Source organism: Hylobates moloch, unplaced genomic scaffold (genome assembly GCF_009828535.3).
Source record: "Hylobates moloch isolate HMO894 unplaced genomic scaffold, HMol_V3 SCAFFOLD_24, whole genome shotgun sequence".
In the NCBI taxonomy this organism is placed as follows: Eukaryota; Metazoa; Chordata; class Mammalia; order Primates; family Hylobatidae; genus Hylobates; species Hylobates moloch.
Window position 1 is genome coordinate 13,739,434 of NW_026652299.1, and position 27,901 is coordinate 13,767,334.

Genomic DNA, 27,901 nt, shown 5'->3' on the forward strand with positions numbered 1-27,901 from the left:
GGTGCATTTTAAGCTAGAACAGGTTTTAGTTTTGTGTTTTTTTGTTCTTTGATAATTTTTTTTTATACATCTGGCTATTATTTTGAGGGGAAACAGTTCTCACTGTTTATACTTATCTAAATTTCAAACATATTAAAGATTTCATTTTTTAAAAAAAGCAAAACTATAATATTATTTTGATAAAATGTTAGTATTCTAAAACCTTGGTTTTAGAAGGCCTTTAAAATGTGTCAGAAGCCCAGACTTAAAAAAAAATTTTGGCTGAATATAATAGAAAACTTCAGTATATCAAAAAGACAAACAAAAAGCTATTAATTCACAGATAAAATTACAAGAGAAAACACAATGGGAAGAAATGACAACACGTGATAAAGAATTAATTTTTAATATTCTAAAGGTGCTTACTCTTAAAAATTAATAAAATTAAGATAGAAAGTACAACAGAAGAACATACAAAGATAAATGTTTCTTCACAAAAGGGCCAAATCAGTAACACAGGCTTTGTGTTCAAAGTATTGATAAGTGCATACTTCACTAATGAAGAATCTATAGTATATATTTTATTAGTATTCTAGAAAATTTCAGACAATCAGCAAATGGAATGAATTTTATTATCAATATGCCATAGAAATTCAGTCGTCTAATTTTTCTAGCTTATGTTATGTTGAGCCTGCATGTGGTCTCTCTACCTGGAGGAGGGACAGGATAAGACCAGCAGTATCCCATATGATTCCAAATGGAAGCCCAATAATGTCTTGGAATTTGCTACATCTCATATCCAAACGGTGCTTTATCTACATTAATGGATGAGTTTGTGATTTTAATATGGAAATAAATGAGTGATCCGAGTTGTTCAAAATATAATTTTTGAATATACTTCTGTGATTGATAGTTATGCCTCGATCACTACAAAACTCAGAGTATTATTAAAAAGAACCTTCCCCTCTTTCTTAGCACTAAATTCAGGCTCTTGTAGATCTTTCCCAAGCTCTGCTTTGAGATCAGGTGGTGCTGTGGCATTAAAGTTGCAGGTTTCGGTCAAAAAGTCCCAAAGCAGGTCTCCATTTTCATTCCCATCAATAAAGCAGTCAGATATGTCCATGGTGGAAAAAAGGTCATAGCACTCATACTTAAGCCCTAGGTTGTCCAGCATCTGAGTGAGGTCACCTGATGTGACATACTGGCAGAGGTCATTCTGGGGAAAGCGTGATCCGTACTTTTTCCACAGCTTGTCCCAGCCACTGCTTCCTGTGCAATAAAACACAATTCATGTTTTCATTTTTTCTTTCTTTCATTTGCAGTCTGCCAGAAAGTACACTAGATGCTTAGAATAGAACAAAATAATAATCTTGTCCTTCGTGCAGCTCATATTTCAAGGAGTATGGGAGGAGAGAGAAAAATAAGTAAATATATGGTGATAAATGCTAAATGAAAAAGTAATCTGAGTAAATGCTAAGAGGGTTAAAGACTTTGATGGGCTGCTGTTTTAAACTAGGGTGGTCACAGAGTCTGTCTAATAACCTGACATTTGAGCAGAGACCTGACAGCAAGCCATGGAGATATCAGGGGGAAGATGACTCCAGGAGAGAGATGAGCAGCTGCAAAGGACCTGAAGCAGGATGATACTTGGCCCATTAAAGAACTAGCCAGGAAGCCAGTGAAACTGGAGCTGAATGAGTGAGGGCAGAGGGGAAAGAGATGAGGTTGGAGAGATTAGGGGTGGGGAGTGGATGAAGGAACCAGATCACTTGGGGCCCAATGGGAAACCACCGTAATGCTGTCTGATAGAATTTTCTGAACCAATGGACACGTTCTATATCTGCATTGTCCAGCAGGATTGTCACTCACCACTTGTTGCTATGGAGCACTTGAAAGGTGGCTTAGGACTTGAGTTTCAAGTGTTACTGAAGACCTGAATTTTAAGTTTCATTCATTTAAATTAACTTCAGTTTCAACTTCACTACTAAAACATGGTTTCTGTATGGAACAGCACATTAGAATGACTAAATAGACATTTAATAAGGTCACCCTGGCCACACCGATGAGAAGAGAGTACTGGAGCATAAAGGCAGAGGTGGGGAGAACAGCGAGAAGGCTACTGTAATCACCTGGGGGATAGGTGGAGGCGGGTCCCACAGACCAGTGAGCTGGGAGGTGAAGAGAAGTGGTGGGAGTTTTTATGTGTTATACTGCTAGATCCAACAGGGCTCGCCAGCAATTTGGATGTAGGATATGGGTAAAAAGAAAGAATCAGTGATGACCCCAGTAATTTCTGTGTGGGCGCCTGAGAAGACAGAGTTGCCATTGTTGGAGAGGAGAAGAATGAAGGACGAGCAGTTTTGTATCATGAGGCCTCTGGTTTCAGGAATATAGATTTGAGATACTTACTGGACATCCAGGTAGTGATATGAGGAAGGTAGTTGTTAGTCTGGAATTCAGACAAGAATGTTTAACAGTAAAAATTAAAATGGAAAGAAAGCACAGTAAATGATGATTTACTCAAATCAATGATTTTTTACTCTCATCCCTATATAAAAAAATACGCTGCTTTGGACTGACAATAACTAGGTGGATTTCTATAAATATTTTCCCCAAGTTTAGAAGACCTTTTAGCAATGTTTGTAGTATTTAATTGAAATTCTAGCCCTGCAGAGAAGCTACGAATACCTTATCTGAGGGAGACAGACATGAGCTGAACTCTTCTTCTGATGCTTTATGAATGAGATGACGCTTGTTATCTAGCCTCTCAGAACTTAAATTTCCTCATCTGTTAAATGGGGATTATCAAACTTACCTTGAATACAACTACAAGCATTACATAAGATAATTTAAGTGAATTATTGTGTAATGGTAATACACAATTTAGAGCATGGTCTCTAAAACCCAACTGCCTGAGTATGAAGCCTAGCTTTCCTTCTTACCAGCTTTATGAACCTGTGTCTCAGTTTTATTATCTGTAAAACAGGGGTGATAATATAATCCATTTATAGACTGCTACAAGGATTCACTGAGTTAATAAAGTAAAGACCCTTAGAACCATGACACAATAGTTAACATTACTGAAGTGTTAAACTGGATTTGGCAAAAGCAATATAAGAGACAACTTATACTTTCTTTGTGCTTCTAGGATTAAATGTCTTGAGATACTTCTGGTTACCAAGTCCCCTTTATGATCTAGTGAGAGTAACTGACTCTCCAGAAAAATACACAAACAATACATACCCACACAGTTCTGCATAAGATTATAGAATGCTCAAAGACCCTTGGCTCTCGTGCACGGATTAAGCTAAAGTTCCCAGATTTAATTAAACTCAAGAGATGAACCAAGACAAATAATAGGCTAAATAATAAATAGCCTAGGATAACTGATGTTCTATTTATATTTCAGAAGAGGGAGAGGTAACTGCAGGATATGCTCTAGGAGAAGGTGGAATTGGAATGAAGCAGAAAGAATAAAACCTCTGTTCAATGAAAATAAATGAGGATTGTGAGTATTTATTACAAAATCTTTTATTCCAAAGACAGTGGATTGTCTTCCTAAATAAGAGTTTGCCGGCAAACAAGACATTACAAGAAAATCAGCATTTCAGTGGTTGAAGAGAGGCTCTGTTATCATCATTATTATTATTTTTAACCTGGCAGAGAAAAAAGAACCAAACACTAATTGCAGAAAATTTGCTGGTGTCAGTGCTGTGACTCGGTGCCATTTCTGAGCTGAGCAATTATGCACTTCCCGACTGATGTATTATCATAATGGCTCTCGGTGGGTACAACATATGGTGTTACTTTTGTTTTCAACATGATATAAACCAGATTATTTTTTTCTCACTGCACTAAAAATAACACACAATGATTTGCCTCCTTCCTTACTCAGGTAAGGAGAAGACAGACAGAAAGCTTCAGTGATCTTCTGGCTCATCTCCCTTAACCAGACAGGCTGCCTTTTAAATAGCAACCCTCCCAATCGATGCTTGGCTATAACATTTGCAGAAAAAAACATTTCTTTGATATCATTTTAGTGTGGGATACTCCACATTTTTTTAAGAAATCCAACTCTCTTGTTCTTATGTCTCTTCTTTTTTTATCCCCAAATCAAATTTATTTCATCTCCATTATCAGGAATTTCTACTAGTTATCACTAAATGACTATCTCTTGAGTTGGAGTAATTCTGTAATGGATATTTAGAAACACAGAGAAAAGGCTGATTTCCATCAAGCAACATATATTTCCATAAGCTGACCAGTAAATTTTGTCATCTAATTCTGATTTCAATTTCTTTTTCTTTCCCTAATTAGTTTTAGTTGTTTGTTCTTTATTGCTTTTGTCTGGCTGCTTCCATTTGCAGTGTGTGTGTGTGTGTGTGTATGTGTGTGTGTGTGTCTTTTTTATTGAGCCTTTTATTCCTATTTATTAAACTCCATCTGCAGATATCCAGAACTTCCTGTGTTCTCTGATTTCATCAAGTCAGTTTTAGCTGAAATATATTCTCTTTTTTTGGATGTATATTCAGAGGTTATTGTAGTTCTGATATCATAAGGCAGAAATAATAAACAATTATTCAGTTCAATTAAAACATATTTACTGAGTATTATCTCTGTGCCAAAGTCTTTACAAAGATCTAGGAACAGAGATGAATCTCCCTATCTGCCTCCCTATATACCATGAGTACTCAGTTTTTTGCATTGGAGAGCAGCTATGGATGACAATATTACCCTGAAACAAATGAACATACACAGAAGCATCTTCCCTTTTAGGTAATTATGGGCAAATTCCATTGAGAAAGTGACCCAAAGAATCTTGATAAAAACAGAACTTAGTATAAACCAATGTGGTATAGATATTCCAAGTTCTGGGTCAATATTCAACTTTAGGAAATGTTTCAATCTGTTGAGTAAATGAAAAATGGGGTTTAAAGAATTATAGTTCTGGTGGAGAAGGCAAACTGGGCAATGGTTCCTAAACAGGGGTAAGGAGGGATGTAGATGGAACACCTCAGCTGATGAAGTTTCTCAAACTTGTTTTGTATCCACTGACTAGTCTAGCAGATAGGGATTTGAAGCTATATCATTGAAAGAAAACAATGAGTAATGATTATGTGGATCATTCCTATATGTGTTCACTGACATTGATATGAAAATGTCTGATTGGAAATTTCTTGTGATCAAATTTGTTCCCAATGTTGAAAACTAGACTTGATCTATTTTTCCAAAAGCTGACCAATATATTTCTATTGGGTATGTCAATATAACAAAGCAACTATTGCTATTTTTTTAAATAGGAAACTACCATCACCCTCATCATACACTGAGGGGGGCAAAATTATCTCAGGGAAATGTGTTGTTGTTAAGACAAGTTCATTTGTGCACAGGTTTATCTAGGTGATAGAAATAAAACAAAAGGGGTCGGGCGCGGTGGCTCACGCCTGTAATCCCAGCACTTTGGGAGGCCAAGGCGGGTGGATCACCATGTCAGGAGATCGAGACCACAGTGAAACCCCGTCTCTACTAAAAATACAAAAAATTAGCTGGGCGCGGTGGCAGGCGACTGTGGTCCCAGCTACTCGGGAGGCTGAGGCAGGAGAATGGCGTGAACCCGGGAGGCGGAGCTTGCAGTGAGCCGAGATCGCGCCACTGCACTCCAGCCTGGGTGACAGCGAGACTCCATCTCAAAAAAAAAAAAAAAAAAGAAAGAAAACAAAAGGGAATTAAACTACTCTATAAGAGGGTTGCTGGGTCAACTGGTAGTTCTGCTTTTAGCTCTCTAAGAAATTGCCATACTGCTTTCCACAGTGGTTGAACCACTTTACACTCTCACCAACAATGTGTAAGTGTTCCTTTTACTCCACAACCTCATCAGCATCTGTTATTTTTTGTCTTTTTAATAAATAGTCATTCTGACTGGTATGAGATGGTATCTCATTGTGGTTTTGATTTTCATTTCACTAATGATCAGTGATGTTGAGCTTTTATTCAAATACTTGTTGGCCACATCTCTGTCTTCTTTTGAGAAGTGTTTATTCATGTCCTTTGCCCACATTTTAATGGAGTTGTTTTTCTCTTGTAAATTTAAGTTCCTTATAGATGATGGATATTAGACCTTTGTCAAATACATAGTTTGCAAATATTTTCTCCCATTCTGTAGGTTGTCTGTTTATTCTGTTGACAGTTTCTTTTGCTGTACAGAAGCTCTTAAGTTTAATGATATGCCATTTGCCAATGTTTTTATTGATTTTAGTGTCTTTGTCATGGAATCTTTGCCTGTTCGTATGTGCAGGATGGTATTGCCTAGGTTGTCTTCCAGGTTTTTATAGTTTTAGGTAGTCTTTAAGCCATATTGAGTTGATTTTTGTATATAGTATAAGGAAGGAGACCGGCTTCAATCTTCTGCATATGGCTAGCCAGTTATTCCACCACCATTTATTGAATAGGAAGTCTTTTCACCATTGCTTGTTTTTGTCAGCTTTGTCAAAGATCAGATGGTTGTAGGTGTGCGGCCTTATTTCTGGTCTCTCTATTCTGTTCCATTGGTCTATGTGCCTGTTTTTGTACCAGTATCATGCTGTTTGGTTATTGTACCCCACTATAGTATAGTTTGGAATCCTATTACTGGGTATATACCCAGAGGAATGTTAATCATTCTATCATAAAGACACATGCACATAAATGTTCATTGCAGGATTATTCACAATAGCAAAGACATGGAATCAACCTAAAAACCCTTCAGTGACAGAGTGGTTAAAGAAAATGTGATACATATACACTATGGAATACTATGCAGCCATAAAAAATAATGAGATCATGTCTTTTCCGGGGACATGGATGGAGCCAGAAGCTATTGGCCTTAGAAAACTACTGCAGAAACAGAAAACCAACTACCGCATGTTCTCAATTATAAGTGGGACCTAATGATGAGAATTGATGAACACAAAGAAGGAAACAACAGACATTGAGGTCTACTTGAGGATGGAGGGTGGGAGGAGGAAGAGGAGCAGAAAAGATTATTATTGGGTAGTAGGTTTAATACCTGGGTGATGAAATAATCTGTTTAACAACCCCCCCGGACATGTTTACCTATGTGACAAACTTTCGATGTACCCCTGAACTTAAAAGTTAAAAAAGAGGGTTGCAATAGCAAATGAGGAGGTGGCATCTTAGCACTGAACTAAGAGGATATGAGGGAAGACTGAGAGAAGTTATGAGAGCAGATTCAACGGAAGTGTGTCCAGATTGAGCAAAAGTGAGGAAAAGAGTCACGGTGGGACCTTAATGCTGAATTCTGTTCTTTGTTCCTCTATCTCCCCCACAAGTCTCAACGTCTGTCAAAAGCAAGAATGGTGTTTTGGAGAAGGAAGGAGGTAGGACTGTGTCCATGTTTAAGGCAGTGTGAAACAAGATGAGAAAGGGTGGCTGCAGCACATGCAAGATTTGGAGAGAAGAAATCAAAAGTTGAACTTGGAGCAAGCAGTGGATGGCAATCACCAGGAGCATTTAAGTCTGACCCCCAGGAACCCTCAGGAGTAAAGGAGTGATGATGAGGGGATGGATTACCCAAGTTACTTGAAATGAGAGCTCCGTCATTTACTCTGGATGTTTAAGAGTTAAGTATGACATGCCCATAGGACTGGAGAATCTGGGGACATTCCAGTTATACTAAATTGATGACAATGATCAACGTATTTCACAATTCTATTTCTCTTTTCAGATAGAATTATTTTTCACTGCAAAGTAATCATTATTGGGAAAAGTAGGTTTTTAAAAAATTAACTTATATTTTATTCGTTTATTTTCTTAGCATTCTGACAAATAGAGGCAAAAAAAAGCCAAGACATTCTTAGGCTTAGGAGAGAGAGACATAGAAAACCCCAAATAAAATATTGAAATCTTTCTGCTACTTTTGCTAAGTGGTTTTTCTGTTAGGAAGAAATGGATGGCTATAGCTGTGTAAATCTCTTCTAAGAAGAAGTGATATGGTAAAGGAAGGAGATCATCAGAATCTCTTTAATAATCTGTCAAATGTTATTCGTTGCATTCTTACGTCTATTAACAATGTTTTCCTCTTTGGAACAGCTGTCTCCTGTGCTATAAGCAGTAATGAAGAATTGTTAACTGCATATTGAGAAAGTGAATAAAACATTTCCATCATCAAATACTTTGGTTAAATAATTTTTGACTAAAAATACTTTTCAAAAAAAGCTAACTGATTTTTGAGTCTTTACTCCCTTTCTTTTGATTTTTTTAATGATGAATGTTTATTTACAGATGGTACTTATGAACCACATATATGAAAAGATGTAATATAATGCAGATATGGTTATCCAGAAATAGCCCTTGAATAAACTGAGATGAAGAGACCAAATTCACATAGCTAGAAGTGCCTCAGTATTCTTGCACCATGTATTAACATACAACACATTTCATCGGGTTTATTTTGGTCTTCAAATTTCTTGATGCCAATAATCATCAATTAATTCATTCATGATACAGCCAGCAGAATATTGTAGCCATAAGGGCACTTAATCAGTTCTCAGTTACTTGTGGACTATTCATGCTCCCTTCTAAACTTCAGGCTGGCTTTGTCTTACTGGTAATATATACTCATAGAAAGCTAACTTCTGGGTGCTCAGATACTTAATTTCTGAAAATATGTTAGAATAAACCAAATATAAATAAGAGATTAGACCTACCATTGAGATGAAATATATTCTAAGATAAAAAATACATGACTTCTCAATGAATTGTTATTTCTGTCTACAATACTTTTTCTGTATGATTGATGAATATCATCAAGAATAGGCTGCCTACAATGTTGATAACTAAGTTACCTTGCAATTCTAAATGCAGTTCATAGTGCTTTACTAGCTCAGAGAGAGGTCAGTAGGATGAGTCCAGTTTCCATAAGCCCTTCTAAATGGGAAATGAGACCTCTCCCACATAAATGAGTATTTTTAACTAAACTAGAAATAAAAATAGTATATCTAAATGTTCTCTTGGAGGAGAGGTTGTGTATAGGAGCTCTCTATTGCCAAACTTTCACATAAGGTCAAACCCAGGATTACAAGCTATAACCATGTTTGCCATCTTTAAAGCAATTCTTCATATTTAAGAACAAATCAATTTTTGTGACATACGGTGTTCAAGTATGGGGTCTGGTGTAACCTTAGGAAGACAGAGTCTGCTGTGTATCTAAAATCAACCCGTAAGTACTGGTAGACAATCCATAAAGATTGCTGAATGAAAGAAGTAATAAATATTGTCCTCAACAATGTCGATGTTTCATTACCTAAAAATGTTTACTTGTGTTCTCTGTATGATACTTACTAAATCCCTGGCAGCAACTGGACATGCTCACATGCCTCCTTGGAAGATAAAACACCAACACAAAACAAAACAAATGAACTGTTTTTGATAGGTGTTTGAAAAAACCTATAGCAAGCAGTGTTGGTCATGGCTCTAAGAATGCAAGTCAATTAAAAATGATGACATCTGAAATATTTAAACCTTTATTTATTAATAAACATCATAGAGGGAAAAGAAACAAATGACACAAAGTAGGTAAAATCAATGTTTCCTATTTTTAGTCTCATTTAAAATCTTTTATCAGTTGAATTTACTCTAAGCTATATAAAAAGGATTCATATGTAGAAGACAAAGACATATTTTCCCAAAAGAAAGAAGTAAACAGATGTTTAATTCCACTATACCTTCTAAATTGAGAACTGTTGTGAATGACTTCCCTAATACTGTGAAAATTAATTGGCTATGATTAGAGGCCAAGGCAAGAATTTCATAATGAAGACAAAATATATAAGCTTCTTTCAAACACAGGAATCCATGTATACACGTACTATTGCTGTTTTAAAATTCAGGCTAAATGAAAATAACTTACCTGACACAACAATAATGAGCATCTTAGCATTGGTACCTAAGAGACTATGGAAGAATTTCAGGGTAGCTGGGATGTCTTTTACATAGTACAGCATCTAGAAAGGAGGAAAAAGAGAAATGAGCTGCTTCTCTATGTTGAAGTCTTTATTGCTTGGGCTAGATACTCCTAGAAAGTTTGATTTTCTAGTTGAGTGAATTTTTACCCAAGAAAACACTTAAGAAATTTAAAGATTAAAGACATTGCATGAAGACATAGAACAATAATGTGAGAAAATATTTGGGGAAATGGAAAAGTATGGTATTTGTTCGACTAGAGTCAAATGGTTTTAAATTTACTCTTTCTGGCTTCCATAGCACAGACATTTATAGCTGGAGACACTTAGTCACCATTCCACATGGGGACATGAATCCTATGCCTATTCTATAATTCGTAAATTGCAGTTCTTCTGGGAGAAAATGGTTCCGGCACCATAAAAACAGACCCCATTTCATGGAACGTTACTTTACAATTAAGCCCTTTGCACTAGCTTCTCCATATGCTCACAGATGCTTTTTTAAATTCACAGAAAATGTGACAGGCTCTGATGATGACAGATTCTGTAGGAAGTTGGACTAAATAAAGCATGAGGTTATCTGCTTGGTCACAGGGTGCTTAGGGGTCAGGACACCCATTTTTAATAATTCTGGATCAATCTCCAGTGAAGTACAGGCGTTTCCACCCAACACAGAGCTTGGACTTATGCATTGACAGTGGGAAATTTTTCCCTATGGCTTGTATCTTTGGACCCCACCCCCATAGACACTTCTTATATCTCATCTTCATCTTTGTTGGACAAGAATTCAATATTCCATATAGCCTGTCCTTAGAGAATTCATTGCACAAAGGAAAAGTACTTTAGCTATGCCTCTTTCATATGAATGAATGAAATAAAATGGACCTGACCTGTGGATGGCTCTTGGTGCCGTAGGGGCCACACTCCACATTTTCCACCACAGGGACCATAGGCAGGTACCCAACTATAATGAATCAATATGATCGCTAACAATCTACGATATGACTTGGCTAGAAATGTGGAAGTGGGCCGTAGAATATACCTTAAATTTTTCTCAAAGACAGTGAAATTTTCTGAATTGACAGTGAGGTTGTAAAAGTATCATGAGAGTGTGAGGACTATAATGAGTAACAGAGAGGCAGAGACGCTGCACAGAAAAATGGGGCATAGACAGAGATGGAGAGAGAGGAACAGGATAGAGATGCAGAGGGAAACAGAGTTGCTATAAGAAAGAAGGAACAAACATGGAAGTTTTAAGAGAAATAGGAAAGAGAAGCTGATTCCTGAAATCACAACATTTATAACACAGAAAAGAATGGGATCCAGGGTTAAGCAGAGGGAGTGGTTTTTGATAAGAGGAGGTTTTTGCAATAAGATGGAAGAAGGAGATGATGCACAAATGCAGTTATGTTTGCAAAGTTAGTGGGTAAAAAATGAGTTTCTATCTGGTAGTTTCTATTTTCTCTATACATTATGAAGTAGGGTCATCGGTTCGGAACGAATGGTCTGGGAGAGACTGCAGGAGTAGTAAGGAGACAGGGGAGTTATGAAATAGTTATGTGAGGAAGTGGGAACAAAAGCAAGTCTAGTAGAGAAATATCTTGGCATCCTGGACAGTGATAAGTACTACCTGACAGGCAAAAGATTTCATCAGCTAAAGAAGCAGAGACATAGAATTGCCTGTATATGACAAAATTGGAGTATTTCTTCCTTTGACTTCTTGTAAGTTTATTCCTTTGGGGTGACTATCATTGTAGACCAGGAAGAAAAATAGTGTTTTGTTGTTAATCAAGTGGTATTGCCAAAATATGTACATTTCCCTATGGTAACCAACTTCTAAAATCCATACATCCCTTATGCTATTCAGAAATATTAGTTATCTCTGGAAATCCAGCCCCATGCTATCTACTCAATAGTCGCTCCCTTTCTATAACATGTATGAGTCAGTTTGTTGGATCTGGATGATGGAAGTAAAAATTTATTGAAGTGAGGCATCATTTAATCTGCCCCTTCGACCATATGTCCACTAGAGAAACACTCCGGGACACTGGTCCACCCAAACCATTAGAGCCACTAGAGAATATGTTATGATGCTATCATTCTCAAATCTCTATATAAACATTCAATGATATAAAAATAAATTAAAGACTGGGTGCAGTGGCTCACACCTGTAATTCCAACAATTTTGGAGGTTGAAATGGGAAGATCATTTGAGCCCAGGATTTCAAGACCAGCCTGGGCAACATAGCATGACCCCATCTCTACAAAAAATAAAAAAATTAGTTGGGTGTGGTGGTGCACACCTGTGGTCTTAACTAACCAGGAAGCTGGAGTGGGAGGATTGCTTAAGCTCAGGAGGTTGAGGCTAGAGTGAGCTAAGATCATGCCACCGCACTGCAGCCTGGATGACACAGCGAGACTCCCATCTCAAAAAAAGAAATAAGAATTAAGCCAACATTTTTTAAAATGGATAATCATAGAGGTATTTTGATTAGAGAAAACTGGTTTTTTGAATGTTAAAGAGAATCTTAGTATTATAAACATCTTTATCCTTTATTTGGGCAGATCACGGTCACTTGTAAAATTAGAAATCAGAAGATTTTCATTTTTCTTTTAAAAGTTAGAATAGTAGGTATTCATTATATATATATCTGAAAAGTCTTCTTTCTGAGTATATATTATAATACACATTTCTTACCTGAATCATATGAATAAAGTCCCACTTTTGAAGCTCCTTTTTCTCCAGCATTCTACTTTCATATTCAGATGATGTCTCCTTATGCCAAGCAAACTTTACGTTCTCAAGGTTTGATGTCTTGGCTACAAGCTCTAAAATACAGAGAAGAGGTGACACACCATCAATTTTAATTGCAAATGTGGAACCCATTTCCATTTAGAATTTTAATGCAATCAATGTTATATACAAACAGATAGAAAGAACATTTTTCTTTCTTATGTCTGGGAGACCAGAGAGTTCACACTGCTTTTTTTTTTTTCTAGTATTTAATGATATTAGAGGTGAAAGAAACAGTCAGTAAGAAATAATTACAAGAACCCTGGGCAGACATAGGTTATATTGTCTTAGTATTAATGAAGGGTCAACTGGTGAATTTTATCAATGGAAAATGAATTGGAAACATGATATGTTTGTATAATTCAGGAGTAGGCAAACTACAGTCTAGGGACTATATCTAGCCTGCTACTTATTTTTGTATGAACTGCAAGCTAAAAACATGTATTGTTCTACTTCCTGACTTTGTGTCACTGCCATTCATGTTTCACGTCATTATATTTTTGAATGATTTAAAAAAACAAAAGAAGGACGCTAATTCATATGTGAAAATGATACGAAATTCAAATTTTAGTGTTTACAAACAAAGTTTTATTCAAACATACCCATGCTCGTTAGTTTGCCTATTTTTTTTTTTTTTTTTTTTTTTGGCTGCCTTTGTGGCACATGGTACGTTGATTAGTTGTGACAGAGACTGGATTGACCTTCTGAATCTAAAATATTTACTATTTGGCCTTTGCCAGGAAAAGTTTGTGAACTTTTACTGTAACCCACTAAACAAAAGCTCTTTCAGGTTGGTTTAAATAATTCTGGATCAATGAATGAATCTGTACCTAAGCATAAACATCAAAAGGTAATCATTGATGACAACTGGGGAATGGATGAAGCATCAATAGAAAAGGGAGTTTATTATTCACTGTTCACATTTTGAGATGTTTAGTCATATCTGCCAAGAACTAATTCAGTTCTTCTCCCAATAAGCTTGTGAAGAGCATACCACAGTAACTATATTATTAATCATTCAAGGGAACAATTTGAGTTAAGTCTTTTGGGATAGGATCTGGTGCAGAGGACCAGGAGTTATAGGTACCTTTGTATTTGCCAATTTGTTCAGCACTTGGCTCAACAACTTCATTGTTGATACAAACTCCTGGGTATTGAGCCTGAATTTTGGAGAGAATTTGAAGATCAATTTCACCTAGAAGATAAACATATGGGACAGGTCACATCCTTCCAGCAAGAAATGATTAAAAACAATTTTAGCTGATTTATTATCTGCCCTACCTTTACTAGGAAAGCCTAGCATAAATAAAGAATAATGTTCAACTGCTGCCCTGCCATGATGCCTGTGATGCAGAACAGCTAGGTTCTAAGTAGGCATAGTAATGTGACTCAGGGAGGGCTGTGAGTGCCATCCATTCGTTTATATGATCTTTAACATCTATCACTATATTTCATCAAATCAAAGATGCTGTTGATTGTAGAAGGAAATTAACCCTTATTTTTGTTTCACCAAGTTAGAAAAAAGCCACTGTCAATTATAATTTTAAGATTTTATCAACTGGAGAGCATAACAATATCAGAGGTATTAAAATATGACAAAAAATGCACCTCAGAACTGGCAGAGTAGGCTAGGCCAGAAGAATACAAAAACAATGTCAGATTAAAAAAAGGGTACAAGCATATGTCAGGTAAAATAAAGAAGAAAAACATGTCAGATATCTGCCCTCATAAACACTATTATCTGTGACACAGACACAGAAATAGCTCTGGCTCAGTTGAATCAAGGTAGGAGGAGGAAAGAGAACATATGAGGAGAGGACGAGAGATGATGCCAGAATGATGGTGCTTCATGGGGGAAGATCACTCATGAACTCTGTCACTCCCAGGGTAAGTGGGAGTTAGCCCAGAAACTGTGGGGAAGTGAAGGATTGCATGTACAGGGGACAAGATGACAGACGCACACACAGAAAATAGAAGAGTATATTTGGAACTACTAGCAGTCTAGATTTCTTAGAATATTGAGCAAGAATCCCTGCCCTGGTGAAAATTCAGCCTGTAAGGGATAGTATAAGAGAGATGACAATAAGTCAGATGGACTTGAGTTTTAAACCTGTCTTCTTCGCTTACTTGGTGTATATGACTTTGGGCAATTTGCTTTACCTCTCCACGCTTCTTTTTTTAATTAGAAAAATAAAAATAATAATAGTACTTAATTTATTAGTTGTGAGGGTTAAATGAAGTAATGCAAATAATGCACAGTGCAAAATAAAGTTGGCACTGAATAAATGTTAGCTGTTCATTATTTTTATTGTTATCTTGAGTCCATCTCTTCGAAAATATCTCTTCTCTCCCTATTGCTGATGCCTCTAACTTATGTTTTGCACTTTTATTCAATTAGGTTATGATGTTGACCTTCATTAAAATGGAAATGCCTCCTGGCAAGATTAGCATAGGAAAATGATGTTAGTCTTTAACATTTGGCATAAATGACATTAACAGAACCTTTCCAAGGTTGCACATAGCAGGCAGCAAAAGCAGAGGTCATAAGACTGGGAGGTCTGGAAGGAAAGAGATGAGGAAGATAAACCAGGAACAGAAGATGCTAGACTAGGAAAAGACAGCGGTCCAGGGGCATATGAGAGTCCCAAGTACTGGCAATAGGAGATGGCGTACATGGTGTGTGTGGAGGGAAGGAGGGAGAGTGGGAAGAAAGCTGAAATAGAGTATGAAGTCACTTATGTGACAATTTTCTTCACAGCCAGCCCTACCTACTTGAAATCTGTATTTCTTCACTGATGACTATAGCTGCCATTTATTATTGGCCACCTACTATTTGCCAAACACTGTGCAAGGCTTTTTACCTGGAACATCTCATTAATCCTGACAGCAAGTTCCATGATATTAATATTCCCAACTGGATTAGGTGATTTGAGTATGTTGACATTCAAGGGATATTGATATACCTGAAGTTTAAGTCACACTTTTCTAAATCTACAATGTTTGTTCTTCTAATTCAACTAAGAAGTAGAAAGATAACAAATGCTAAAAAGACATGAAAAGCCTTTTATTCTTCTGTTTGGCAACTATTTTGAAGGGAAAAAAAGATAAGTAAGACAAAAGGCTGATAAGAATAGCTGTGGGCTAATGGGAAATAGATTCCAGTTTGCCCCCAAAAGACTAGAGACCAAAATTTTCTGTTATTGCCTCATATTAACTTAGCCATACATTTTTAAATGAAAAATTATCAATTGTGAGGATCTCAAATTCGACATTTTGAAAAAGATAACTGAAATGCAATTATATCCCCTCAGGGCTTGATGAGCTCTCCTCCAAAGATGGACCTAGACATTTCAGGTTGGCCTGGTTGGCAAAATATATCTAGCACAGCCTGGGACATGCTCAGGCCAGGCAGTCCCTCTTCCTGGGGCACTGATAGAAGACACAATGCTAGAGTCACAATTGACATACGGAAACCACTGGTTTGCATAACAGCCTCTAGAGTATAAGCTTATGTGTGCTGGATTCCTAGCAAAAATAAATTAAGTTTAAGAAGAGGTGATAATGCAACTATTTCATTAAGAGTCAGTTAGAACATAAAATCTCTTTCTGACCTCATAAGTAGGGTGACCATACTCGTTTGTCAGGGACATTTCCATTTTATCCCTGTTGTCTTAGTGTCCATGTGCTTTTGTCTTTTGGTCCTAACTTGTTCATTTTTAATAAAATATCATTATGTTTTGGAAGTAGTTTTTAAAAAAGAACATTTCATAAATTTACTAATATGAGAAACTTGTTTAATACATACTAATTTCAAAAATTACAATAATTTTAATTGTTTTACCTACTCTCTCCACTTCACTCTCTAAAGTACCCTACATTGGACAATAAATGATACCACTGTGCTCATAGGCACTTATATTCTGTGCTTTTTTAAATTTCTTCTGAGAAAGAATGGAATATACGTGCAGAATGTTCAGGTTTGTTACATAGGTATACATGCACCATGGTGGTTTGCTGCACCTATTGACCTGTCTTCTATGTTCCCTCCCCTCACCCAAAACCCCCAACAGGCCCTGGTATCTGTTGTTCCCCTCTCTGTGTCCATGCGCTCTCATTGTTCAACTGCCACTTATGAATGAGAACATGCGGTATTTGGCTTTCTGTTCCTGTTAGTTTGCTGAGGATGATGGCTCCCAGCGTCATCCATGTCCCTGCAAAGGACATGAACTCATTCTTTTTTATGGCTGCATAGTATAACATGGTGTATATGCACCACATTTTCTTTATCCAGTCTATCACTGATGGGCATTTGGGTTGGTCCCATGACTTTGCTATTGTAGATAGTGCTGCAGTGAGCATACATATGCATGTGTCTTTATAGTAGAATGATTTATATTCCTTTGGGTATATAGCCAGCAATGGGATTGCCGGGTCAAATGGTATTTCTGGTTCTAAATTCTTGAGGAATCCCCATACTGTCTTCCACAATGGTTGAACTAATTGACATTCCCACCAACAATGTAAAAGTGTTCCTATCTCTCCACAGCCTCGCCAGCATCTATTGTTTCCTGATGTTTTAATAATTGCCATTCTGACTGGTGTGAGATGGTATCTCATGGTGGTTTTGATTTGCATTTCTCTGATGATCAGTGATATTGAGCTTTTATTCATATGTTTGTTGGCCACATAAATGTCTTCTTTTGAGAAGTGTCCGTTCATATATTTTGCCCAGTTTTTGATGCAGTGGTTTGTTTTTTTCTTATAAATTCATTTAAGTTCCTTGTAAATTCTGAATATCAGATCTTTGTCAGATGGGTAGAGCACAGAAATTTTATCCCATTCTGTAGGTTGCCTGTTCACTCTGATGATAGTTTCTTTTGCTGTGCAGAAGTTCTTTAGCTTAATTAGATCCCATTTGTAAATTTTGGCTTTTGTTGCAATTGCTTTTGGCATTTTTGTCATAAAGTCTTTGTCCATGCCTATGTCCTGAATGGTATTGCCTAGATTGTCTTCTAGGGTTTTTATGGTTTTGGGTTTTACATTTAAGTCTTTCATCCATCTTGAGTTAATTTTTGTATAAAGTGTAAAGAAGGGGTCCAGTTTCAGTTTTCTGCATATGGCTAGCCAGTTTTCCCAGCACCATTTACTGAATAGGAGATCCTTTCCCCGTTGCTTGTTTTTGTCAGGTTTGTTGAAGATCAGATGGTTGTAGATGTGTGGTGTTATTTCTGAGGTCTCTGTTGTGTTCCATTGGTCTATATGTCTGTTTTAGTACCAGTACCATGCTGTTTTGGTACCAGTACCATGCTGTTTTGGATACTGTAGACTTGTAGTATAGTTTGGAGTCAGGTAGCATTATGCCTCCAGCTTTGTTCCTTTTGCTTAGGATTATCTTGGCTATATGTGGTCTTCTTTGATTACATATGAAATTTAAAATAGCTTTTTCTAATTCTGTGAAGAATGTCAATGATAGTTTGATGGGAATAGCATTGAATCTATAAATCAATTTGGGCAGTATGGCCATTTTCATAATATTGATTCTTCTTATCCATGAGGATGGAATGTTTTTCCATTTGATTGCATCCTCTCTTATATCCTTGAACAATGCTTTGTAGTTCTCCTTGAAGAGGTCCTTTGCATCCCTTGTTAGCTGTATTCCTAGGTATTTTATTCTCTTTGTAGCAACTGTGATTTGGAGTTTATTCATGATTTGGCTCTGTGTTTGTCTATTGTTGGTGTAAAGGAATGCTTGTGATTTTTGCACATTGATTTTGTATCCTGAGACTTGGCTGAAGTTGCTTATCAGTTTAAGAAGTTTTTAGGCTGAGATGATGGGGTTTTCTAAATATACAATCATGTTGTCTGCAAACAGAGACAATGTGACTTCCTCTCTTCCTATTTGAATACCTTTTATTTCTTTCTATTGCCTGATTACGCTGGCAAGAACTTCCAATACTATGTTGAATAGGAGTGGTGAGAGAGGGCATCCTTGTCTTGTACTGGTTTGCAACAGGAATGCTTCCAGCTTTTGCCCATTCTATAAGATATTGGTTGGGTAAGTTTGTCATAAATAGCTTTTATTATTTTGAGATACGTTCCATTAATATCTAGTTTATTGAGAGTTTTTAACAAGAAGAGATGTTTAATTTTATCCAAGGCCTTTTCTGCATCTATTGAGATAATAATGTGGTTTCTTGTTTTGTTGTGTTTATGTGGTAGATTATGTTTTTTGATTTGTGTATGTTGAACCAGCCTTGCATCCCAGGGATGAAGCTGACTTGATCGTGGTGGATAATTTTTTTGTGTGCTGCTGAATTTGGTTTGCCAGTATTTTATTGAGGATTTTCCCATCGATATTCATCAGAGATACTGGCCTGAAGTTTCCTTTTTTTGTTGTGTCTCTTCTTGATTTTGTTATCAGGAAGATGCTGGCTTCATAAAATGAGTTAGGGAGGAGTCCCACCTTTTCAATCATTTGTAATAGTATCTGAAGGAATGGTACCAGCTCCTCTTTGTATTTCTGGTAGGACTCAGCTGTGAATCCATCTAGTCCTGGGCTTTCTTTGGTTGGTAGGCTATTAATTACTGCCTTAATTTCAGAACTTGTTGTTGGTCTATTCAGGGATTCGACTTCTTCTTGATCTAGTCTTAGTAGGGTGTATGTGCCCAGGAATTTAACCATTTCTTCTGGAGTTTCTAGTTTATTTGTGTAGAGGTGTTTATAATATTCTCTAATGGTAGTTTGTATTTCTGTGGGGTCAGTGGTGATATCCCCTTTATCATTTTTTATTGTGTCTATTTGATTCTTCTCTCTTTTCTTCTTTATTAGTCTAGCTAGCAGTCTATTTTGTTAATTTTTTCAAAAAGCCAGCTCCTGGACTCATAGATTTTTTTTTTTTTTTTTAGGGTTTTTGGGTCTCTATCTCCTTTAATTCTTCTCTGATCTTAGTTATTTCTAGTCTTCTGCCAGCTTTTGGATTCGTTTGTTCTTGCCTCTATAACTCTTTTAATTGTGATGTTAGGGTGTCAGCTTGAGATCTTCAACCTTTCTGATGGGGACATTTAAGTGCTATAAATTTCCCTCTTGACACTGCTTTAGTTGTGTCCTAGAGATTCTGGTACATTGTCTCTTTGTTTTTGTTGGTTTCGAAGAACTTCTTGATTTCTGCTTTAATTTCATTATTTACCCAGGAGTCATTCAGGAGCAGGTTTTTCAATTTCTGTGTAATTGTGTGGTTTTGAGTGAGTTTCTTAATCCTGAGTTCTAATTTGATTGCACTGTGGTCTGAGAGACTGTTATGATTTCAGTTCTTTTGCATTTGCTAAGGAGTGTTTTATTTCCAATTATGTGGTAGATTTTAGAATAAGTGCCCAGTGGCATTGTGAAGAATGTATATTCTGTTGATTTGGGGTACAGAGGTTTGTAGATGTCTACTAGGTCAACTTGATCCAGAGCTGAGTTCAAGTCCTGAATATCCTTATTAATTTTCTGTCTCATTGATCTAATACTGACAGTGGTGTGTTAAAGTCTCCCACTCTTATTGTCTGGGAGTATACTTCTCTTTGTAGGTCTCTAAAAACTTGTTTTATGAATCTGGGTGCTCTTGTATTGGGTGCATATATATTTAGAATAGTTAGCTCTTCTTGTTGAATTGTTCCCTTTACCATTATGTAATGCCCTTGTCTTTTTTGATCTTTGTTGGTTTAAAGTCTGTTTTGTCAGAGACTAGGATTGCAACCCCTGCTTATTTTTTGCTTTCCATTTGCTTGGTAAATTTTCCTCCATCCCCTTATTTTGAGCCTATGTGTGTCTTTCCACATGAGATGGGTCTCTTGAATACAGCACACTGATGGGTCTTGACTCTTTACCCGATTTGTCAGACTGTGTCTTTTAATTGGGACATTTAGCTCATTTACATTTAAGGTTAGTATCATTATGTGTGAATTTGACCCTATCATCATGCTGCTATTTGGTTATTTTGTACACTAGTTGTTGCAGTTTCTTCATAGTGTCATTGGTCTTTGTATTTTGATGTGTTTTTGCAGTGGCTGCTACTGGCTTTTCCTTTCCATGTTTAGTGCTTCCTTCAGGAGCTCTTGCAGGGCAGGCTTGGTGACAACAAAATTCCTCAGCATTTGCTTGTCTGGAAAGGATTTTATTTCTCCTTCGCTTATGAAGCTAGTTTGACTGGATATGAAATTCTAGGTTAAATTTTTTTTTTCTTTAAGAATGTTGAATATTGGCCCCCAATCTTTTCTGGCTTGTAGAGTTTCTGCTGAGAGGTCTGTTGTTAGTCTGATGGGTTTCCCTTTGTAGGTGACCTGGCCTTTCTCTTTGGCTGCCCTTAACAATTTTCCTTCATTTCAATCTTCAGTCTGATGATTATGTGTCTTGGGGTTGAATTTCTTGTGGAGTATCTTAATGATGTTCTCTGTATTTCCTGAATTTGCATGTTGGCAGTCTTGCTAGATTGAGGAAGTTCTCCTGGATAATATCCTAAAGTGTGTTTTCCAGCTTGTTTCCATTCTCTCCGTCTCCTTCTTGTACTCCAATCAATTGTAGGTTTGATCTTCTTATAAAGTCCCATATTTCTTGGAAGCTTTGTTCATTCCTTTTCACTCTTTTTTCTCTAGTCTTGTCTGCATGCCTTATTCCAAGAAGGTGGTCTTCAGACTCTGATATCCTTTCTTCCACTTGGTTGATTCAGCAGTTGATACTTGAGTATGCTTCAGAAAGTTCTCATGCTGTGGTTGATTCAGCAGTTGATACTTGAGTATGCTTCAGAAAGTTCTCATGCTGTGTTTTTCAGCTCCATCATGTTGTTTATACTCCTCTCTAAACTGGTTATTCTAGATAGCAATTCCTCTAACCTTTTATCAAGGTTCTTAGCTTCTTTGCCTTGGGTTAGAACATGCTCCTTTAGATCAGTGTAGTTTTTTATTACCCATCTTTTGAAGCCTACTTCTGCCAATTTGTCCATCTGATCCTCCCTCCAGTTCTGTGACCCTGATGGAGAAACGTTGAAATCATTTGGAGGAGAAAAAGCACTCTGACCTTTTGGGTTTTCAGCATTGTTTCACTGATTCTTTCTCAACTTCATGAGTTTGTCTAGTTTTGGTCTTTGAGGCTGCTGACCCTTGGATGGGGTTTTTGTGGAGATTTTTTGTTGTTCTTGTTGTTGATGCTGTTGTTGTTGGTTTCTGCTTGTTTGTTTTTCTTTCAGTGCTTAGGTCCCTCTTCTGTAGGGCTGCGGCAGTTTGCTGGGGGTTCACTTCAGGACCTAATTATCTGATTCACTCCTGTGCCAGGAGATGTCACTCAAAGAGGCTGGAGAACAGCAAAGATGAGTGCCTGCTTCTTTTTCTGGGACTTCTGACCTTGAGGGGCACCAGCCTGTTGCCAGTAAGAGCACTCCTGTATATGGTTTCTGACAACCTCTATTGAAGGGTCTCACCCAGTTGGGTGGCATGGGGAACAGAACCTGTTTAACACAGTGCCTCACTTGCAGGGAACCCACTTGTCTGGGCTGCCTGGATTCCTCAGACCTACCGGGAGGAAAGGCTAAGTCGGCTGGTCCACAGAGATTGCAGCCATCCCTCCCCCTAGGAACACAGGACCAGGGAGATGCAGGATCTGTCCCTGAGCCTCTGGCTGGTGTTACTGCAGTTACAGGGGGAAAGCCTCACCCAATGAGGAAGGATGGGTCAGGGTCAGGCCTGAAGAGGCACTCTGGCCACAGACTGAAAGCTGGTGTGTTGGACTGTCTTGGGACCAAGCCATCCAGCCTCCCTGTCTCCAGCAGGGGAAAGGCACAGCCTGGGGCTATAGAGATGGATGCCTCCCTTCCCCTGCCCAGGGAGCTTTGTGTTAGGCAGATGCAAATCCCAGTGCTGACTGCTGCTCCTCCCCCAAAGAGCTCAAATAGCTTTGACAGCAGGCAGCCACAGCCAGTGCTGGTCACCCTTCCCTCCCGGGAGTCCCGTAGGCTTAAGCAGATTCCTTCCAACTGAGAAGCTAAGAGTCTGTGCATTCCTGGGTTGGGATGCTAGTCCCTGGTGGTGTGGGTTCATGAGTGGGATCTTCCAATCTGTGGGTTGCACAGTTCTGTGGAAAAAGCACCCTCACCCATTGCCTCCCTTGGCTGGGGGGAGAGGGCTCCCCCACTCTATGTGGCTCTCATGTGGGCTGCTGCACCACACTGTTCTTCTTTCTCTCTGTGGGTCAGGCCAACCTCCTAGTCAGTTCTGATGAGAGAATCTGGATGCCTTGGTTGCTGGTGAAGTATTCACAAGCTTATTATTTTTTTTTTGTCAACGGGAGCCTCCAAATGCTGCTGTTTCTAGTTGGCCATCTTGACCCTGCCCTGCGTTATTTTTATAATAGGTATAGTATTTCTTATTGTGATATATATGTAAGAAATAATACAATTATCGATATCTATATCTAGCTATATAAATATCTACTTCTATCTGTTTACATACGTATATGTATCTTTATAGAAATGTGCGTATATGCATATAGCAATATATGTGTGTGATATTATTTTTTATATATATATATATGTTTTTATCTATGGCTCCTGGCTTATGATTCCCATAGCCCTTGTTAATAGTCTTTTATTATAATGTTATGGTGCTTTTGGCCTCAGGAGCAGACCTCAGAAAACCTTTCACCTACACAAGGCAGGACTATAACATGTTTCCACCTTTGTGATTGAGGGTCATAAGATCTCATTTCAGAGGAGGTCCTGTCCCACATCCTAGAGGAATTAATGCTGCACAGAGAGGTCAAGAAGAATCTGAACAGATAGGCCTCACCGGGTTTCCCACTCAGCCTATCAGCATTAGATTATAACCTTTTTGTCCAATCACATTACTACATGGTTGTCCAATGAAGTTTTCATAAAAGGCCCAAGAGAACAGGAGTTGAAGAACTTCCAGATAGTGAACATGTGTAGGCTCCTAGCAGGTGGCATATCCAGGCAGAGCATGAAAGCTCTGTGTACCTTCTCTCATACCTTACCCTATGCATCTCTTCGTCTGTAGCCTTTGTAACATCCTTTATAATAAACCAGCAAATGTAAGCCAGTTTCGCTGAGTTCTGTGAACCACTTTAATAAATTAATCAAACCCAAAGAGGGGTCATGGAAACCTCAACTTGAAGCTGGCTGCTCAGAAGTTCTGGAGGCCCAAACTTGCAACTGGTGTCTGAAAGGGGACAGTCTTGTGGGACTGAGCCCTCAACCTGTGGGATCTGACATTATTTTCAGGGAGACAGCATCAGAATTGAATTGAATTGGAAGATACCTGGTGGTATCTGCTGCTTGGTGTCGGGAGAAAAAAAACTCATGCATTTGGTCACAGAAGTCTTCTGTGTTGATTGTTGTGGTGTGAGAACAGAGGAAAATATTTGAGATTTTCCATCAGAATATATATATATGTACGTACGTATAAATATATGTGTGTATATATACATATCCGTAAGATATAAAATCATAAAATAAAATATTCCTTTACATTGTATTCTACATGATTTGCTTTTCAGTATCCCTCAGAAATAGGAGACATGTATTTTTAAAAAATAATTTATACCCATAATCTCCAATATAATATTGAAAGAGAAGAATAAATTTGGACAACCGACACTATCTGACTTCAAGACTTACTATAAAGCTATGTGAATCAAAACAGCCTGGTAATGGCAAAAGAATAGACAGATAGATCAGTGGAACAGAATAGAGAGACCAGAAATAGACCCACACAAATATAGTCAATTGATCTTTGACAAGGGAGCAAAGGCAATACAATGGAGCAAAGATAGTCTTTTCAACAAATGGTGCTGCAACAACTGGATACCCACCTGCGAAAAAATGAATCTAGACACAGACCTTACATCCTTCACAAAAATTAACTCAAAATGAATCATAGAACTATGTGTAAAACATAAAACTGTAAAATTCCTAAAATATAACAGAGGAAAACCTAGATGACCTTGGGTATGGCGATGACTTTTTAAATAGAAACCAAAGGCATAACCTATGAAATAAGTAATTAACAAGCTGAACTTTATTAAAATTAAAAACTTCTGCTCTACAAAAGAAAATGTCAGGAGAATGAGATGATAAGCATGAAAGAAAATAATTGAAAAGAGCATATCTGATGAAGGATTATTATCCAAAATATACAAAGAACTCTTAAATCTCAACAATAAGAAAACAACCAGCCCAATTAACAATTGGGCCAAAGACCTAAACACCTCACCAAAGAAGATATACAGATGACAAATAAATATATAAAGATATTTCATATCATATGCCATCAATGAAATGCAAATTAAAACATTAATGAAATACCATTACACACCTGGAAGGGCCAAAATCCAGAGCACTAATGACAGTAAATGCTGGGAAAGATGTGAAGCAACAGGAACTCTCATTTGCTGCTGGTGGAAAAGGTAACTTTGGGTCCACTTTGGAATACAGTTTGGCAGTTTCTTAAAAGATTAAGCATAATCTTACCATATGATTCAGTAATCAAGCTCCTTGGTTTCTACCCAAAGGAGTTGAAAACTTATAGTGACACAAAAATCTGCACATAGATGTTTATTAGCTTATTCATAATTGCCAAAGCTTGGAAGTAACCAAGTTGTGTCCTTCAGCATATAAACTGATAAGTAAAAGAACAAACAAGCAAAAAATCTGTGGTACATGCAGACAATAGAATATCATTCAGCACAAGAAAGAAATGAGTTACTAAGCCATGAAAAGACATGGAAGAAATTTAAATGCATATTACTATCTGAATGGAGCCAATCTAAAAAGGTTACCTGCTGTATGATTTCAACTAGATGACATTCTGGAAAAGACAAAATTATGGAAACAGTGAAAAGATCAGTGGTTGCCAGGGGCTGAGGGGTGGAGGTGAAGGGGTGGAGCATAGATAATTTTGGGGGCAGTAAAACTACTCTGTATAATACTATAATGGTGGATGCATGTCACTATACATTTGTTTAAACCCATGGAATACAACACCAAAAGTAAACCCTAAAGTAAACTATGAGCTTCTAGTAATTATATGTCAATGGATGTTTATAAATTGTAGCAGATTGTAATTCTGGGAGGGAATATATATATAATGGGGAGATGATGCATGCTTGAGAGCAGGGGTTGTATGGAAAATCTCTGTACCTTGCTGTTAATTTATCTGCAAACTCTAAACTTCTTTTTAAAAAAAACTGTCTTTAAAATAAAACAACAATGACAAAAATATTTATTTTTATTTTTTTGAGACAGTCTTGTTCTGTTGCCCAGGCTGGAGTGTGTGGTGCGATCTTGGCTCACTACAACCTCTACCTCCTGGGTTCAAGCGATTCTCCTGCCTCAGCCTCCCAAGTAGCTGGGATTACAGACACGGACCACCATGCCAGGCTAATTTTCATATTTTTAGTAGAGACGGGGTTTCACCATATTGGTCAGGCTGGTCTCGAACTCTTGACCTCAGGTGATCTGCCTATCTTGGACTCCCAAAGTGCTGGGATTACAGGCATGAGTAACGACGCCTGGCTAACAAAAAGATGTATATAATCTTCTTGCCTGTTTAAAAAAAGCGGGGGGGTCAATAGTTCAGATCTGTCGTATTATAGTCTTGTTTAACCATTTAACATTTAGTTTTAAAGTATTATCTTTTCTTGAAACATTCACCCATGCTGTTTGCTATCCATCATCACTCAAAGTTTCTTCTTCCTTTATCTTCCTTTCCTGGCCATCAAGAAGTTTGCTTTCTCTATTCTGTCCCTACTAGCAATGCCCTTATTCAGGCCAAGATTATTCATCTTTGGAATACTGCAATAATATCCTCAAAGGTCAGCCTACCTCTGGTCTTGTATTCCTCAAAGCACTTACCATGATAACCATTTTAAACCCTGCTAAGCAAACCCATCACTTCCCTGCTTAAAATCTTCTAGTGACTATAAAATGGATGAAGGTCAAGCTGCTCCACTAAACATAGACTATCTGGCCTGGTCTTTATTCTCATCGCTCACAGTTTTTTTTTTTTTTTTTTTTTTTTGAGACGGAGTCTCGCTGTGTCGCCCAGGCTGGAGTGCAGTGGCGCAATCTCGGCTCACCGCAAGCTCCGCCTCCCGGGTTCACGCCATTCTCCTGCCTCAGCCTCTCCGAGTAGCTGGGACTACAGGCGCCCACCACGACGCCCGGCTAATTTTTTGTATTTTTAGTAGAGACGGGGTTTCACCGTGGTCTCGATCTCCTGACCTCGTGATTCGCCCACCTCGGCCTCCCAAAGTGCTGGGATTACAAGCTTGAGCCACCGCGCCTGGCCTACACAGTTTTATATTCTGAATTTTGTGGCTCCAGGAGCCCTGAATTGCTTGCATTCTACCCTCTTTATGTACCATCCTCTCCCATGCTTTCTCCTCTGCCTAAAAAGCTCTCCCTCACTTCTTCACTTCAACTGGCTAACTCCTACACATCTAAAACTCTACCACTCATAGCTGATAATCTTAGTGGTCTTTCCCACAGAGCCCAGAAGCAGCACGAGAATCCTCGAGACACTAACTACCCATCAACTGACTGGAGTTGGCAACACAGATAAAACACACTTGGCCGGGCGCGGTGGCTCACGCTTGTAATCCCAGCACTTTGGGAGGCCGAGGCGGGCGGATCACGAGGTCAGGAGATCGAGACCATGGTGAAACCCCGTCTCTACTAAAAATACAAAAAATTAGCCGGGCGCGGTGGCGGGCGCCTGTAGTCCCAGCTACTCGGAGAGGCTGAGGCAGGAGAATGGCGTGAACCCGGGAGGCGGAGCTTGCAGTGAGCCGAGATTGCGCCACTGCACTCTAGCCTGGGCGACAGAGCGAGACTCCGTCTCAAAAAAAAAAAAAAAAAAAAACACACTTGTCTTTCCTGATCTAAATTATTGCTTTTCTTCATTTATGTGATATACTAGCAAAGGCTTGCTTCCAACAAGTTTGTTAAAAAGAACTAAGGATACTAAAATGCTGGATTGAATAACTGAGCTGGTTTGATCATTAATCATTGCAGGCATATGAGGGGTTATTATACTCTTTAGAACCATGAGCCATCAGTATAAGAATTCAAAGTTAAAAAAAAAAAAACAAAAAAAGTGGCCATTGTCCTTTCTAACTGAA

The 27,901-nt window shown here is 37.9% G+C and overlaps 1 protein-coding gene across 3 annotated transcripts in view; it reads right to left on the reverse strand.

Moving 5' to 3' along the window:
- Positions 1-540: 540 nt before the first annotated feature.
- Positions 541-27,901, reverse strand: part of HNMT (histamine N-methyltransferase) — a 50,210-nt gene continuing 22,849 nt past the window's right edge. For 2 of the 3 annotated variants that reach the window (XM_032145832.2, XM_032754133.2), the window contains exons 3-6: positions 13,820-13,927; positions 12,637-12,767; positions 9,887-9,980; positions 541-1,248 (exon numbers count right to left, since the gene is read on the reverse strand). In XM_032145832.2, the coding sequence (XP_032001723.1) occupies positions 893-1,248; positions 9,887-9,980; positions 12,637-12,767; positions 13,820-13,927 (689 nt within the window). In that variant the 3' untranslated portion in view covers positions 541-892. Of the gene's footprint in view, positions 1,249-9,886; positions 9,981-12,636; positions 12,768-13,819; positions 13,928-27,901 lie in introns of those variants that run through there. The other variant, XR_009211928.1, reaches the window with a different exon arrangement.